This window comes from Schistosoma mansoni, chromosome 5 (assembly GCF_000237925.1).
Source record: "Schistosoma mansoni strain Puerto Rico chromosome 5, complete genome".
In the NCBI taxonomy this organism is placed as follows: Eukaryota; Metazoa; Platyhelminthes; class Trematoda; order Strigeidida; family Schistosomatidae; genus Schistosoma; species Schistosoma mansoni.
Window position 1 is genome coordinate 2,060,532 of NC_031499.1, and position 18,884 is coordinate 2,079,415.

An 18,884-nucleotide genomic window follows, 5' to 3' on the forward strand; every position below is an offset into this window, starting at 1 on the left:
GGGGGGATTTTGGGTAAAAAAAATAAACCTTTGGAAAATTCCAAAAAAGGAAAGTGCTTTTTTTAAAATTAAGTTTTTTACAAAAGGTGAAATAGAAATGGGAAAAGCGAACAAGTTGAAAAAACACCATTTAAGTAAATGGATTCCGAAGAAAGTTTTTTAAAAAGTTTTGATTTTTCCATTTAGTGTTCGAGGTGGTGAGCCTGTACAGGGGTTAATTTTTTCCTTTTTAATAGCAGGTTCTGATGAAACTTCCAGGATAAGTTGAGGGAGTAAATGCATCAAACTAAATCATTCCCTAGTTTTGAAAGGATATTTTGTATTCAAAGAGAGAGAAACTCATCCAACATATGTATGCATTGTTGCTTAGTGAGATCATAAGACTCTGAATCTTATCAGCGTCTTCATTAAACAAGACTACATCACCTGTAGATTATAGGTCAATAAGTGAGTCTTCTGATAAGGATTCAAAATACATGAACTTCAGGCCTCGTAACAAGTGTTGACTTGAAAACTACGGGTTGAAATTTAGTAGTTCAGACACATTTTTAACTCCAGTCACATGACGATAAAGTTGAAATTGCAAATCAGACATGTAGTACTTCTTGGTTTCCAATAATTTTGCATCTCATGGTTAGTTTGTAATAAAAGTTATCCTTAAATTTGAATATGTGAGATGAACTTAAGGAACTACAAATCTAATATGAAGTTTGCTTTATTGTCTACAAAATAAAACAGATTTTGCTTGTGGTTAAAAGTAGCAATGGAACTATTTGGAAAAGAAACCACTGTCACATAGTACAGTTAATATATACAATAGACCTAGCCCAACAATTCAGAGGAAACTACTAGTAACAAGAAGCAAGAAGTGAATGGAGAATATACCATATACAATAAATAAATTCATATCTTACAAACTATGCATTTTTGGTCGACAAATCTCATTATTACCATCGTGATTATTCAATGTGATGTTTGATGACGGTGTAGATTTTTTCACGTGGGTTTTTAGATCGTCAACAATTTGATAAACATTTGTTGTTTTATTGATCGGCGTCATCGAAGTTTGAGCAGTATGTGTCGTATTTAAAGAGTCAATAGCTTGATAATACTCTGTTGAAAGAAAAAATGTAAACATAATAGAAAAAAACATGTAATTAAGTTCTACATCAAAAGTGTTCTGTACAAGTTATGACAAATTATTGATATTTTAAGCAGACACGTGTTCACAAATGCCTCTACCTTCTTGGTGATGGTAGTTTTCTAAGTTCCAGCTGCAATTAAATGTTTATAAATTTAGTGTTTCGTCATGTTAACAATTGAAGACGTTACAAACTAACGAATTATTGTTCGTATGTGAAAGTCTGAATTTATAATTACGTTTGCTAGAAGCCGATAATGAACTACCAAACATTATTTTAAGCACAAAAGATCATTAACCTGGCTATTGAAAGCCGTCAGTAGGTCGATAATTTTATGAATTTTGATGATCAATTCACACACGCTTCTTAATATTAACATATTGGTATGAAGTGAATCGGCCAATAATATTATACTGAATCTTGTATTTGGAACAAAACTTCAATAGGATCTATGCATTGAGTATTTGTATTTCATCTGAGGAAGAAAATATTCTCAAACTCGTGAGACTCTAAAGAGTTATCATAAATACGTTGACTGTTAAGAACTGTAAGTTGAGCAAACATGAAACAGTATGGTTTAAAAGACATAAAGCGGTACACGACCATAACAATAGGTATCACACCTTTGTCCGTCTCGCAATAGACATCTAACTTATTCTCATGTTGCCTGTCAATGCGCGTCTCGGTAATTAGGAGGTATTTAAAATTTTGTAACACGCAAGCTATTTTCAGTTCATTATCCACCAAATAATTAGCAACGACTGTGATTTAATGGTCAGAGCTTCCGACTTTTAAGCGTTGGGACGTAGGTTCGAAGCCAGCTATATCTACTTTGATTAGGAAGATCGGATATGGTCACTAGCCTGTACACCAAAAAATGGAATCCGAAAGCTGATTAGATAAAAAAATGTATTGCCACACATCTACAATAATTTAGCAGAAATACAGAGATTTACATAGTTTATAGTTTACGCATTTACCAAAAAGTAATTCATGGAATATTAAACTGTAACGGGAGATTTTACTTACGAACTGGATTGAAAATAACTAATAAACGGAGGTTGAAAGTAACACTGATGACTGACGATAATGTAGATGATTTGGAATGACCCATCATAGTTTCATTGTCAATACCAGTTGAATAATGTGCAGTCGAAGGAGACAATGATCCACTGGCACCAGATACTAGTTTAGTATTTGATCTAGTCTTAATATTCATTGGACAACATGCGTTTATCATTGAATGAATTAATTGTATTACATCAGATGGTTTTAAATGTTCCACTGAACGACCATTCACTGCTAATAATTGGTCAGCCCGACGTATTTGATCATGTACAAATGAAAAATTAGGAAGTACACGTGTTGCTGATGATGGTGGATAGCTTGAATCGCATGGTGATGATAACGATAATGAAGATGGATTAGTGAGATATTTTTGGTTTGTGTGTTCATCATAGCTTGTTTCAGAATTATTGTTTGAAACTAAAGTGTATACCTTAAGTGAACAATCAGAAAATAAACGGTAAAAATACTTGATGACAAAAACTTACAGAAGTGTTGATTATATACTGCTTCAAATAAACGATGGATAACACATATTGAGCAGTAGTTTGAGGAGGCACTGATGCATTTAGGTAGAAGACACAGAAGATGCTGCCATTTAACAATAGACATGTAAAACACTACTATTTTTCCCCATCTGTACATTGGATGGAAGTTGTACACAACAAGATTATACCCTTAACAGACAAATATGGACCAAAGAACTTTCCGTAAGCAAGAAAATCTCGTCGTCAAACACAATAACGATGAGCATGACAAAGAAAAATTTTTCAAAATGCAATTTTTATTTAGTCTTAGATCCGATGTTCACTACTGAACTGAGAGAACAGTGAACACCAATGTACAGCTTTGGACTATTTATTTGCTACCGTATTAAATAAACCTTTGATAAAGCTTATGCTGCTGCGCTTTATCCTAGTCCCCAGAAATTCTTCAGTTTTAAACACCGAAAAGAAAAAAACGAAAGGCGAGGAGAATAAGAGTAGATTTGCTTCGAAGGTTAAGTTACTCACAGAATTATGGGAGACCTTGAGATTCTAGAAACCTGAGCAAAAGCATATAGAGATTAACAGGAATCTTAGGAGTTTTGCAATAAGGTTGGAAAAGTATGATCACACATTTAATATATTCTTCTAAGAGTTTTATAAAGAGCGCTTATTATCGAAGTATTTTCCATATTTTGCCCTGATGATAGAGAACTACTAAGGGAATTATCGGGGACGAAAAAGCATTTTAAAGATGAATGTTACACCCGTTTTTTTATTGTGCTACTAAATTAAGCTAACCAGAAATGTGGTCAAGCAACTTTTGGATGTGAAATCGAGTTTCATTTCCTTTTCATATCTTCGATCCGTCGATTTTGTCCTAAACTTACACTCCATAACACGTATTTCTTATCTTGTTGCATAATTAATTTTGCATTGGCACGAATCGAAACAATAATTCCGATCGATACAAATATGTACCAGTCTAACGTTTTTCTGTGACTGACTAAGTTTGTAGGACGTTTAAACTTCTCTCTCTCTCTCTCTCTCTCTCTCTATATATATATATATATATATATATATATAAAGTAGGTAATTAAATGTTCCATTGATAAATGCGTAACAGAAAAGGCCTTAAAAACAGATGAAAGCAAAATCACCCACTTGATGTATAAACACACCGAAACCATCTTCACCACCAATCATTGTGAATGGTAGATCAATGAGAGAATTTATTGTATCATAATTATTGTTCAAGTGTTGTCCATTTGATGACAAAAACCCAGTACCATCATCGACTCCGAACGATTTATTATCTGGATGTAAATGACATGAACTTTTCAATGGAATTATAAGTTCGACTTGACGTGGACGAGCTTTGGTACTGCAGGCTAAACGAAACAGACGACGCTCACCAGCTGAAATGATAATGAAAACGAAGGGAATTTTTTCTCGAAATAAGAAGTAGAAATTCAACTGCAATATGAATACGACGGTATTGTACTTCCCGAAAGTTCGTTATCATTTTTCGTACGATTTATCAGTTAATGTTTTTTTCTATCCAAAATAACGTTGGGAACAGATCGATGGAGAAGAGTATGCTCCCGAACCGATTAAAAGCTGTGATCTGATTATCTTATTCGGATTTTCTGATCCTATGCTGTCTATCCCGATTTCCAAAAAACTACTTAGTTGATACGAGTTTGCAAAGGAAAATAGTATACCTAGTCATACTATTTTGAGCTTGTGTTTTTTCCGAAACTGAAAATCACACACCTTACTTTCAGTTGAGGATGAGAATTTTGTCCAAAATTCAATGAAAAAATCTCTAATTGAATTTAACGCTATTCATATATATGGATTTTTTCTTAAATTACGATGCTTCATCGCACAAAATGATTTTCAAGTGGTTGACATTGCATTTATTCTTTTGTACATCTAACTACGACGGTTTACTGGTTAAATGATAAACAGGCAGATGCATTGGTCGAAATTGTTAGAAAAAATTACGAAGTGAAATCGATATTTTCTTATAAGCTAGCATTATCTGTCCAAACGTTATCTATGCAAATCTAAACCAACACGAACTAATACAAAAAGCCTCCTATATAACTTCGATTTGATATGATTACTGTAATTCTGATCACTAATTTCATAGAATTATCCATACTTTAAAGTGACGTATATTTTCTCTAAAAAAAATATGAATCAGGCAAGATTAAGCAAAAATATATAATAGCTCCAGTTGACACAGTTCATATTAGCACAACAAGACGGAGTCAATAGGAAGAAAGGCTAATGACAACAAATAAAAGTACTAAGTTCAACACTTGCAATGAAATAAGGAACGAACGAAACTGTATTACTGCAACGTGTTTTCAATCACATTATTTAAAGTTCCTATGCTTATACATTTCAACCTATAAGTCCGAAACATCCTACGTGGATGAGACCAATATTCAATAACATCATTAAATAATGCTGTTTTGATCATATACATTTTCTCTCTCATAATCTCTATATATTCAATCACTAAAGTTGAAACGCATTGATTTAGAACTGAAAAAAATAACTGAATTTTATTGTTTAACCAAAGTTATTCCATTGCTAAAAGGCGATCAGATCTAATCTGTGTACATCAAGATATTACAGGTTTATTTTTGTAACGATTTTATTCTGCTTTAATTATTTCATGCAAATTACGTAAGATAAAAATGTATAATAAAAAAGTTCTGCATACAAATAATAGATTACCATGCAAATTTATATGAATTCAGTAAATTCTCTTCTCTAACATGAACACTAATCGGGTATCTCAACGTACATTACGTAGATAATTAAAGGTGAAAATTTATTTAACCATTAATGATCAGTTTAAAGATCCCCATAGAATATTCAAAAATGAACAATATTTGAGCGAACAATTGTTTTCAAAAACTTCATCATCAGGCTCTACAGTTATAAGTCCATAATTATTGTGATATTTTACAAAGGCCGAAATGAGGCATGTATTAATTAATTTGATAATGATCAATCAAAATAGTTTGATACTTAGGTACCAATAAAAATGATGGGTAAATGCACTAGATACACAGTTTGTTCGAATTTGAACCTTTTTCTGATGTGAATGATCTGATTCAAAGGCGATAGATTAGTGGTGCGAATCAAAACAACGTAATATCCTGACCAATAAATCAAAAATTAGCATTATCAATCAGTAGATCTATCAGTAGATCACATAGCTGGAACTTCGCGACACCTACATTAGTGTTTGGAGAAAGGATATATCACTTGAATTCACCCAGAAGTAATGTGGCTTAAAGGCCAGACCAAATATGTACTTAATAAATGAGTGGAAATAAGAAATGAAAATCACAAAATGAACAGTTTGTTGAGATAGATTGATGAATAACGCACTAAAAGTTGTCCGTTGGAAAACCACCAAGTGGAAACTCATGGTTATGATGTTATCTAGATTCACTAAGCTATATTAAGCCGGATGAGTTGATAGGTACTCTCAACTTTAGCTGAATGAATCGATAATCTAGTTAGTTTATTTGGACTACGTAAGTGATAGCTGGAGATGAGCTGTGTTGTACGGCAGTACATGTTCAAGTTCATGTAAACCTTATGAAAAAGGCCACCAACAACAACATCCAATAGTTTACATAATCAACTACTTCCAACATCATGCCCGACTCTGAATAGTATTTCTGAGGTCAAAGTTCAGAACACGATATCAATATTTACCATCAGTACGACGATATAACTAAATGGTTTGAAACTACTATACACTTGACAAATAAAATAGTTGTCAGAAATATTAACATGGAAAGATAATATACGAACAACAATTGATATAATTCATCTGTCAACGGGATATTATTTATTTATTGGAGTCAAATATAGAGGAATTAATCCTCTACAATATTATCCTGTTGGTTATGAGGAAGTAGGCGGAGTATCTTATGTCTTCTGGATGAACGCCACTTGTTATATCTGGTCGTCCCAAATTATTATGTCGGAATCGCTTATTACTTATACTTGTAAAAACGAGGAACCACTGCAATCCTCACGACGCGAAAGTAAGAACACAAAAACTGGCATAAGTGAAGATTTATTACCCCCAAAACATGACGACGACCTCAGCCGAAAATACACTCATTTATATATTGATTGTACATACATCTTAATTAATGATTAGGATGAAATCACATATATGAAAAATACTTATAGTTATAACTAATCATATGCTGAGTATAGTTCATGTTAACTTAATACAAGAATAAAGTATGGTAAACAGAATAAAAGATCACACTGAAAAACAAAAAAAATACTACATTGAGTAATCATCACATTGAATTAAAACGGAAGTAATGTAGAACAAAAATTATAATGAGTAAATCAATCTAATTTTGACTTTTCTTCCCGTCATATCAGAATGAAAATCAAACCCATGAAATTGCTTGATGCTTAAAAGATACCACATACCAGTAATAAAAATAGCCAGTAAGATTATCTGAACAATATTCTATTGATTGAATATGAAACAAAATATCATCCACATAGACATATACACTCGCTTACCTGTGCCGTCGGATGATAGCATATTATCAAATTTTTCAATACACTTCATCATCTCATGATTATCCTCAAAATCATTAAAATGATTGTGAACCCATAATAAAATTATACGATTAACACGTGAACGTAACTTTGGATTATGCAAATGCCATGATAATAAACGATCAACTATTGGTCGGGGTGAATCTAAAAATGTACGGTATGTAAGTAAAAAATCTTCTGGATATGTTATATCTCCATTGGACAGATCAGCAATTAAATGTTCAATTAATTTTTCCGGTGTGCCCTAAAATAATTTGAACAAAGAAAAGCAGTGAAATATTGACTCGAAAACAAAATATCAGAAGAGATTGAATAATTGGGGTTTGTATGCGAATATACAATTAAAATAGAGTACTAATGAAAGCGTATATCAGAAGGGGTTTTCGTAGAGATCTTAGTAATTTTATAGTTGAATTCATGAGTCGATTGAAGCTAGACCACCATGGAAAACCTGGAAGCACTGGACGGCAGCTTCGTCTTATTGTGGGACTCCTCAGCAGTGCAGATCCAAGATACCGCCTCGCGAGATTCGAACCCAAGACCTATCAGTCTCACGAGCGCGCGTTTAACCACTAGACCACTGAGGAGCCGATATCCAACGGTGTTAATGTCTTATTTCAACCAATCCACGAAATTGAGCAACTGTCCACCATTGTCTTCAATGAGTTACTATCTTGTGGATTGATTGAGGTTAGACATTAACACCGTTAGATGCCGGCTCGGTGGTCTAGGAGTTGAGCGCTGGCGCGCGAGACTGATAGGTCCTGGGTTCGAATCTCGCAAGGAGGGATCGTGCATGCGCACTGCTGAGGAGTCCCACAATAAGACGAAGCTGTCGTCCAGTTCTTACAGGTTTTCCATGGTGGTCTAGCTTCAGTTGACTCATGAATTCAACTATGGAAGTGTATATTTTGTGGAAGATAGTGACTTAACTAAAGTAAAAAAATACTGATTTAAAACCGACATGATTCATTACAAGTTGAGTATATTCAAGTATTTACATTAAACAAGAAATTTCGTAGTGAGTATACGTAATAATTTAACGACAGCTCCTACATAATTGATGGAATATTATGAACGTATTCTTAGAAAATGTGATAAACATTTTTACAACGTTCCGTAAAAGTAATGACGTACTAACATGTCTCTTCAAGAATAGCAGAAAAAATGCTTGATAAATATACTCTGTTTGTATACAGGAAGTCATCAACAAGTACATGATTTTAAATTGATACCTCTGTCGTTATCAAAAGTAAACAGTTAAGGCGAATGTTTATTCGGTCTGCTCACGTGACAGAGTGTGTGTTAGTACGCAACAATTATCTTGAAAGTGAATTGAGGGTTGATAACTAAGAATGCTTATCACCCCAATACTGCAATAAATTTAAATGTTGGATCAGTTTGTTACAAAATGGTGATTGATCGAATACATCATGGAGAAAACAGACACTAACTCAGTAGGTTTTCAAAAGTGATACAGCTAACATAATACATACGAACGGATGAGTAAAAGACCAAAGACCTTTACTTTCGAATTGAACAATTTTGTAATACAGTGAGATATCCATCATTTGAGTCAAATTTCGTGTACCTACTCACATTCAAGTATGGTTGTGGATGCAGAATTTTGAGGAGTTAAACTAAGGTAAAACAGCTGCCTAATAACACTTCACTTCTACCCGAAGTTTGTGCTGATGATGTCGTTCAGAAGGACGATGAAAGCTCCACGACCAAACCATCCAGCTCAGAGGACAAACCAATATTAAAAAGCTGCCTAATACCCTCAGCCTTTTCAAATCATTTTCCACCTGTTAATTAATTGTAAATGTAAGCATAGATTCTAGTTAAAAGTAACGTTAACGAATTCCCTGAATTCATTGACTTTTTTTAAACAAAAAACTTCAAAACAAACCTTTGTGACTAATCGACATTTTTTCAACAACACAGAATTATTGTCATTAGGTGATTTATTCGAATCGATGTTAAGAGTTGTGTCTAAATTTATTGATTCATAGACAAGGACAACACGTCCACCTTCACCCATCTCTGGTATTTCAGCTTCTCCTTCACGACTCATAATCTTCACATAATCGGTTTGTGGTACACATAAAAAGTGACAGTCTTCAGTGACTGTACGCATTACACCATGATGAATACAATCTGTTTTACCAAGACGAACACCGAATGCATCACCACGAGTTAATTCCCGAATTGTGTCGTCTGGTTCAATAACCTGAGGAAAATAATTTTCAAAACAGGAGACAATAAATAGTTAACAAGGAAATGGGCAACGTTAAAGAGAGACTACAAAAATATGCTCTGATTTTAACTTTTATTAGTAAACATAATGTGAAACGACTCAAATAGACAACTCGTTATTACTGAAAGAAATAATATATATGCTGTGATACTCCTATAGGACACAAATTCAATGGATGTTTTGTACACAGAATAACCCTTTAATGTGCAATGCAAGCTATGATCAATAAAGGTGAGTGAGTGGATAAATGGTCAGTATCCGTATACTGTATTTTCCTAAACTTGTCGAATTTATTGAAAAAAATACAGAAGCCGTGTACTCAGGTTTGAACTACACTTCCTTTTTGTGAGAACTGGTGATGGTGTCTGGCTGCCTAAACTGCAGTAGGCGTAGCGATATTTGAACTGGTAATAATAAGCAACAAATAATGAAAACATGTAATTGCCTGCTATTACAAAGCAACCAGGCTTACTCGATATACGCAGTGTTAGGAAAAGTGTTGATAATTTTTGGTGTTAATTTTTTTTGGTTGATATTTTTTGTTTCATGTGTTTACTTTAGAAATATTGCGGTAACTATCGTATTGAACTGTATATCGAAAAGCGATATAGGTGTGTGCTCGCACAACATAATAGAAAAGAAAATGCAAAATTATCAACTAACCTCGACAGTTCCATTCAGTACAACTGACCAAGTGTCCAATACTTCATTATCATTTAATACGATTTGACCAGCTTCACGAATAATGGCTAGCACCATGACTGAGCATAGGGAACGACATGTAGCTTTAGTGAGATTAGAGAAAGCCTAAAATATACATATACATGAAAAAATAACGAAGTAACAAACAATTTCACTGAACAAGATGGACATTGACAAAGCAATGTGGTGGCAACAGATTTGTAAGTAAAAAGAGATTATCAATACTAGCTAACATAAATATTCAGAAAATCTGTGGTTCTTCCACTATGAACTACAGATTATCACTCTGTATATGAATTCCGATAATGGAATGATGATAATATTATGAAAATCCCTATTAATTTATTTGTTAACACGGTTGCTCGTAAGGAGCATAAACTGTTGACCAGGAATACCTAACGAAATCTGTCTTGAGCTCCCCTTTTCAGCTGTTCCTATGTACAACTCACTCTCTTGATGTGTGACTCCGATTTTTGACACCAAGTGTTCTTTATTCTGCCTCTTATAATTTATCTAACTCCGCCTGTAGCTCCACCGGGGGCTACTGCCGGTCACAAGCCCGGGTAAAGGAGGAGGGTTAGGCATGGGGTTAGCGACCCCATCCCGTAGAAAACCAACTCGCTAAAAAAACGCTAACCAGAAAAAAAATTATTCAAACCACTTAAACTCTGCCCTGGGAGTAGAAGGAATAATTATGACGTCTCATGATGAAAGCCGAGTTCCTTCGGAAGTCATGAGGCCGATGCACCTTCTAACAACCAGAGCAACAATTTTTATAGGTACATGGAATCTCCGTACAATGTGGGAGACCGGAAGAGTCTTCCAAATTGCTGCAGAAATGAGAAAATACAATCTGGAGGTGCTTGGAATCAGTGAAACACATTGGACGCAGGTTGGACAACAACGACTATCTTCAGGGGAACTTCTGTTATACTCCGGTCATGAAGAAGAAAATGCCCCACATACACAAAGAGTTGCATTGATGCTGTCCAGAAAAGCACAAAATGCACTTATTGGATGGGATGGGAATCTCATGGACCAAGGATCATCAAAGCCTCCTTCAAAACAAAGAGAGAGGGCATTACAATGACCCACTCGTTGCTGCTACCTTGACGTGGTGGTCGGGCTTGCCTATCGTGATGAAGCAATCGAGCTATGCTGGCTGGAACAATCGTTCCTCGAGGTCCTACCATGCCAGACAGGTCGATTGAAGAGCGGTGAGACTAAAAGCAGCAAACCCAAGGTCCGAAGGCGAAGTCGTACTGCTGACTGTACAGAGGTGTGACAGCAGTGAGGTGTTTCTTTCAGACAACCAGCATGACAGCGATGCTGCCTTCCCACAAGGAGGGGTGGGGTTAGAAAAGGTCGACCCTAAAAATGCACACCTCGCCTTATCCCACGGATTTCCGTCTCCGGCGGTAAGGTTTTTTTGAAGAACGGAGCTAACACAAAAACTACCCACAAAAAGGTCGTGTGTGACCGACCTCAAGCAGTTGTTCCTTGGGCACTGCGGTCACGCTCTCAGGTCATTAAGACCACTTCTAACCCAATTTCCTTTTCAGGTACCTCTAGAAGAATCCTTCCACGGTGTGGGCAACCGGGAAGTGATAACTGCCCTCATACCTCTAACAACACTCAAGACCACTGTATTCATAATCAATCTCCTTCTTCACTTCCTACTATTCCTTCTACCTTGACTTTCAACACTAAACTTCCTCTCTCGGTTTCCTCCTCAAGTGTCACCATGGCCAACGATTCTAGTGCGCGAAACGCTGTCCCAGGTCTACTAAAACCTCGCTCCAAACTACACATTGGAGCCTTCAACGTACGTACCCTATGCCAAATCGGTCAACAGGCCTCCTTAGCTAAAACTCTAGAATCTCGTACCATTGATGTATGCTGTGTCTCCGAAACACGCATACAGGATCCCAGTGTGGTCATTCACTTGACCTCACCTCGCCAAAATGGACAGCTAACAAAATACACCCTCCGTGTATCTGGCGACCCGTTGGCTAGTTCTCGCGGACTTGCAGGTGTAGGCATAGCACTAAGTACAAGGGCAGAACAGGCACTACTAGAATGGATCCCCGTTAACAGTCGCCTGTGTGCTGTCCGGCTAAATGGCTCCGTAAGAACTCGGAAGAATAGGGACACACATCGTTGCCTTTTCGTCGTCTCTGCCTACGCTCCCACTGACTGCAGCCATGATGAAGTGAAAGATGACTTTTACAGAAAGCTCCCTGAACTTCTTCAAAAAGCTAAGCGCTCAGACATAGTACACATTTCGGGTGACTTTAATGCCCAATTAGGCAGCTTAAATCAAACAGAAAGACATTTAAGTGAGTATTTTAGTATTCCGGCTCAACGAACCGATAATGGTGATCGTCTGTTGCAACTATGCTCAGACAATCGTTTATTTTTAGCAAGCACTAATTTTAAGCATAAGGAGAGACATCGTCTAACATGGCGGCCACCTGCACCAAACCAACGATGGACTCAAATAGACCATATTGTCATCAGTCATCGTTGGAGAGGCTCAATAGAAGATTGTCGCTCGTATTGGAATACTTGTTTAGACTCTGATCACGCTTTAATACGAGCGCGCATTTGTCTGCGCCTCAATGGACGCAGGAAAAGTACACTAAGAAGACCCATTAGGATTGAACTGGAGGACGAGAAAGCCAAATGCGAATTCCAGAAACAACTGAGTTCACATCTAGGCAGTTCTGTAAACGAGACTGACCCAGATGCTGCTTGGAAAGACATACGAACAGCTGTGGAAACAGCAGTAACATCTATTAGTCATTTAAACCATAGGGCTCCAAAAAACCAGTGGATTTCCTCTAAGTCTATTTCACTGATGGATTCGCGTAAACTCATCCCATCAGGCTCTGAACACGACGAAGAGCGTAAACAAATTAGATCTAGGTTAACTAAAAGTCTAAGGAACGATCGTGAGCAGTGGTGGGCAACGAAAGCAAAAGAGATGGAAAAGGCAGCGGCTGTAGGCAACACCAGGCAACTATTCAGACTAATAAAAGAAACCGGAATTAAGAAGTCAAGTGTAAGTGAGACAATCTCGGAAAAAGACGGAACCCTTATCTGCTCTCAACCCAAACGTTTAGAACGATGGGCGGAACACTTTAAGGAGCAGTTTAGTTGGCCTTCAGCTACTGCACAACTACCCACTATTCCCAGAAAGCCTGAATGGAACATTGAGGTAGGCCCCCCGACCCTACTTGAAGTTCAAAAGGCTATAACTAATCTGAAACGAGGAAGAGCAGCTGGTCCTGATGGATTGGCTCCAGAGGTCTTTAAATATGGTGGTCCAATTTTAGCGATTAGGTTGACTAATATTCTGGCTAAAATCTGGGAAACGGACGTAATCCCATCTGACTGGTCACAATCTCTGATTGTCCCAATATATAAAAAGGGGTCAAAATCATCCTGTGATAACCATAGAGGGATTAGTCTGACTAACATAGCATCTAAAATACTAGCCTCAATAATTATCGGGCGCCTAACTAAGACTCGTGAACTGCAAACACGAGAAAATCAGGCTGGCTTAAGACCTGGTCGTGGCTGTATCGACCACATATTCACCATTCGTCAAGTTTTAGAGCACAGACATGCTTATCGGCGTCCGACAATGATAGTTTTTGACTTAAAAGCAGCATTTGACTTCGTAGACCAAGAGGTTCTGTGGCAGTGTCTGTCATTGAAAGGTGTACCTGAGAAGTACATAAACCTTGTGAAGGCTCTTTACTCGAACACTATTAGTCGAGTAAGAGCTTATAGCGAACTGTCATATGATTTTACAACCTCAGGTGGTGTCCGTCAAGGCTGTCCACTATCCCCGTTTTTGTTTAACTTCATTATAGACCTGTTGCTGCAAATAACACTCTCTTCGACTGAATCTACAGGAATTGATCTCCTACCAGGGGGACCACTAAGCGACTTAGAATACGCAGATGACATAGTCCTGTTTGGTGAAGACGCTGGCAAAATGCTGAGTCTTCTGTTGGAACTCAGTAATAATGCCAAGACGTTTGGGATGCGTTTCTCCCCATCCAAATGTAAATTGTTACTCCAGGACTGGCCTGTGTCAACACCTGAACTAAGGATAGGGAGTGAAGTAGTCGAACGCGTCGACAACTTCACTTATCTTGGAAGTCTGATCAGCCCTAATGGGTTGGTGTCTGACAAAATCTATGCACGGATTCAAAAATCTCGTTTGGCTTTTGCCAACTTACGTCACCTATGGCGTAGACGAGATATCCGTCTATCAATTAAGGGACGAGTATACTGCGCATCAGTTCGTTCTGTTCTACTTTACGGCTGTGAAACATGGCCATTAAGAGTAGAAGATACTCGTAGGTTACTAGTATTTGACCACAGATGCCTTAGAAATATTGCTCTCATCTGCTGGGATAACCGGGTAAGTAATAGTGAGGTTAGACGCAGGGTATTAGGGAACGATGGTAAATCAGTTGATGAGGTCATGAATCTTCATCGACTGAGATGGTTGGGCCACGTGTTACGTATGCCTGAACACCGATTACCACGACGCGCTATGATGACTAGTATTGGGGATGGTTGGAAGAGAGTTAGGGGCGGCCAAACCAAAACATGGCATCAGTGTTTGAAGTCACTAACTTCTAGCCTGAGCCATGTTGGCAGATGCAGACTACCTGGTTGGGGTCCGCGTGACTATCGTAACCAATGGTTGGAGACTCTAGGTGACATGGCTCAGAATCGATCACAATGGCGTAGGTATATACACTCTTTATCTTCCCTTAAACCTTGAGACTAAAATTGCTTCATATCTCTCTTCCTTCCTATACTATATCCTTATATACAACCTATAATTTATATACTACTACCAACACTAAATTAACTACTATGAATCCGGTGTTGATCTTGTTGTGCTAACGAGGTATGGCAACTTGGACCGATGCATATATGTGTCTGGTCCTACGTTGTAGCTGACTGACTGACTGACTGCATTACAATGAACGTCATCCAATGCTATGCGCCTACCAACGACTACGATGAAGACGCTAAAGATCAATTCTACGATAGGCTTCAGTCGATCTTCGAGAAGTGCCCAACCAAGGACCTGACCATTCTGATGGGAGATTTCAATGCCAAGGTTGCAATGGACAACACTGGATACGAAGACGTCATGGGACGACATGGACTGGGTGAAAGGAACGAAAATGGTGAGAGATTTGCAAACCTATGTGCCTTCAATAAACTGGTCATAGGTGGCACCATATTCCCACACAAAAATATACACAAAGCCACTTGGATTTCACCGGATCACACTACACAAAATCAAATCGACCATATCTGCATCAACAAAACGTTCAGGAGGACGATGGAGGATGTGAGAACCAGGAGAGGAGCTGATATAGCATCCGATCATCATTTGCTGGTCGCCAAGATGAAACTAAAACTTAAGAAGCACTGGACAACGGCGCGGACAACATCACAAAGTTTAATACGGCCTTTCTTCGAGATGCTGACAAACTCAACAAATTCAACATAGCCCTCAGTAACAGATTCCAGGCCTTCCATGATCTACTCAATGGAGAGGGAACTACCATGGAGAGCAACTGGAAAGGTATCAAGGAGGCAATCGTTCCAACATGTCAGGAGGTTCTGGGCCACAGGAAGCACCACCACAAGGAATGAATCACTGTTGATACACTGGATCAGATTGAAGATAGGAGGAACAAGAAGGCAGTAATGAATATCAGCCGAACAAGAGCAGTAAAAGCCAAGGCACAAGCCGAATACACAGAGGCAAACAAGCAAGTGAAGAGGAGCATCAGAACCGACAAACGTACATATGTGGAAGATTTAGCAATGACAGCGGAAAAGGCTGCAAGAAAGGGAAACATGAGACAACTGTATGACACAACAAAGAAACTTGCTGGAAATTACCGTAAACCAGAAACACCAGTGAAAAGCAAGGAAGGTAAAGTAATCACCGATATTGAAGAACAACGAGACAGGTGGGTAGAACACTTCAAGGAACTCTTGAATCGACCAGCTCCACTGAACCCACCCAACATCGAAGCAGCACCCACAGACCTCCCAATCGATGTTGGCCCACCAACAATTGAAGAGATCAGCATGGCCATTAGACAAATCAAGAGCGGCAAAGCAGCGGGACCAGACAACATCCCGGCAGAGGCACTGAAAGCAAATGTAACAGCAACTGCAAAGATACTCCACATCCTCTTCAGTAAGATCTGGGACGAAGAACAAGTACCAATAGACTGGAAAAAAGGACTTCTGACCAAGATACCAAAGAAAGGCGATCTCAGCAAGTGTGACAACTACAGGGGCATCACTCTCCTCTCAATACCAGGTAAAGTTTTCAACAGAGTATTGTTAAACAGGATGAAGGATTCCGTGGACGCCCAACTTCGAGATCAACAAGCTGAATTTCGTAAGGATAGATCGTGTACAGACCAAATCGCAACTCTACGTATCACCGTGGAACAATCAATCGAATGGAATTCATCACTCTACATCAACTTCATTGACTACGAGAAGGCATTTGATAGCGTGGACAGGAAAACACTATGGAGGCTTCTTCGACACTACGGCGTGCCTGAGAAGATAGTCAATATCATACGGAACTCCTATGATGGACTAAACTGCCAAATCGTCCACGGAGGACAACTCACCGACTCATTCGAGGTAAAGACCGGTGTTAGGCAAGGTTGCTTACTCTCACCCTTTCTCTTTCTCCTGGTGATCGACTGGATCATGAAGACTTCAACATCTGGAGGGAAGCACTGGATACAGTGGACAGACATGATGCAGCTTGACGATTTGGACTTCGTAGATGATCTGGCTATCCTATCACAAACGCAACAGCAAATGCAGGAGAAAACGACCAGTGTAGCATCAGCCTCAGCAGCAGTAGGTCTCAATATAAACAAAGGGAGAAGCGAGACTCCGATACAATACAAAATGCACCAATGAAATTACACTTGACGGAGGAGCTTTGGAGAATGTGGAAACCTTTACATATCTGGGCAGCATCATTGATGAACATGGTGGATCAGATGCAGATGTGAGGGCGAGGATCGGCAAAGCGAGAGCAGCATATTTACAACTGAAAAACATCTGGAGCTCAAAACAATTGTCAACCAACACCAAGGTTAGAATTTCCAATACTAATGTCAAGACAGTTCTACTGTATGGGGCGGAGACGTGGAGAACTACGAAAGCCATTATCTAGAAGATACAAGTGTTTATTAACAGCTGTCTACGCAAGATACTTCGGATCCGTTGGCCAGACACTATCAGCAACATTCTACTGCGGGAGAGAACAAACCAGATTCCAGTGGAGAAAAAAATCAGGAAGAAGCGATGGAAGTGGATAGGACACACATTAAGGAAGTCACCCAACTGCGTCACAAGGCAAGCCCTCACTTGAAATTCCAAAGGCCAAAGGAGAAAAGGAAGACCAAAGAACACATTACGCCGAGAAACGGAGACAGACATGAGAAGAATGAACAAAAACTGGATAGAACTAGAAAGGAATGCCCAGGACAGAGTGGTTTGGAGAATGCTGGTCGGCGGCCTATGCTCCATTGGGAGTAACAGGCGTAAGTAAGTAAGTAAGTTATCATTTATCTGTGAGGATTCCAAAAAACGATTTATTTTGTGATGCAGTTTGATGGTTTTCGTAATATGTATTATCCACTTGCAGCGTCTTTTTTATTTCTTCCTCAGTCGGCATCTAGTCTATTATCAATGGACGTGGAATATTTTAAGCAGACACGTGTTCACAAATGCCTCTACCTTCTTGGTGATGGTAGTTTTCTAAGTTTCAGCTCCAAATAATAAGACCATTTTTATGGTTGTGTTGAAAATTCTGACAGTCATTTTGAATGATTTTTTTTAGTACCAGATATTCTTAAACTGCAGAAACGTTGCCTTGTTTTGACAAATAGTCCGTTGACATATGCATACGATCATTGTTGTTTATCAATAATAGTACTCAGATATGAAAAGGCTCCCACCACATTCAAAATTTTATCATCAAGTGTGATTTTGTTGGTACTTGCTGTGTTGCAATTCAGGATTCTGTTTTACTCCTTTTGAATGTTGAGACCTACTGCTGAGAAGGCCGCTAGCTTTGTCTGCATTTGTTGTTGTGCATGGGATAGAAGGGCTAAGTCATCTGCTGCCAGACATTATATTCCTGACTAGCGTTATTACTACTTATGTAGACATAAGTAGCACATACCACAATACAAAACTAATAGTTCATACACAGTAGAAATAAGATAGAAACATCATTTCTTCGGCCCATCCCTTCATTACTTTAGCTAACAGAATCCAGAAATCCCCTCTAACGTCTGAGAACATGAATACTGTAACATGAAAGACTCTTAATATCACAATGTTAAGTGGTTGACATAAAAAGCTACGGATGATCTGAATGACTGAGACATTGAGTAGTGCGTTTGTGAGAATACAGGTTGGTGGATCTTTGAGAGTCGGCGATAATTATCAATCAATAAGCCCAAATAAACAACTGAGCATCGATGATATGCTAGAATGTTGGACAGAACT

At 38.2% G+C, this 18,884-nt stretch overlaps 1 protein-coding gene across 1 annotated transcript in view; it reads right to left on the reverse strand.

Moving 5' to 3' along the window:
* Positions 1–910: 910 nt before the first annotated feature.
* Smp_178730 (hypothetical protein) overlaps positions 911–18,884 on the reverse strand; it is a gene marked incomplete at its 3' end in the record, with an annotated part of 41,245 nt that continues 23,271 nt past the window's right edge. The window contains exons 9-13 of the mRNA XM_018797601.1: positions 10,242–10,385; positions 9,231–9,551; positions 3,857–4,168; positions 2,172–2,640; positions 911–1,113 (exon numbers count right to left, since the gene is read on the reverse strand). Of these exons, the coding sequence (XP_018652626.1) occupies positions 911–1,113; positions 2,172–2,640; positions 3,857–4,168; positions 9,231–9,551; positions 10,242–10,385 (1,449 nt within the window). The remainder of the gene's footprint in view (positions 1,114–2,171; positions 2,641–3,856; positions 4,169–9,230; positions 9,552–10,241; positions 10,386–18,884) is intronic.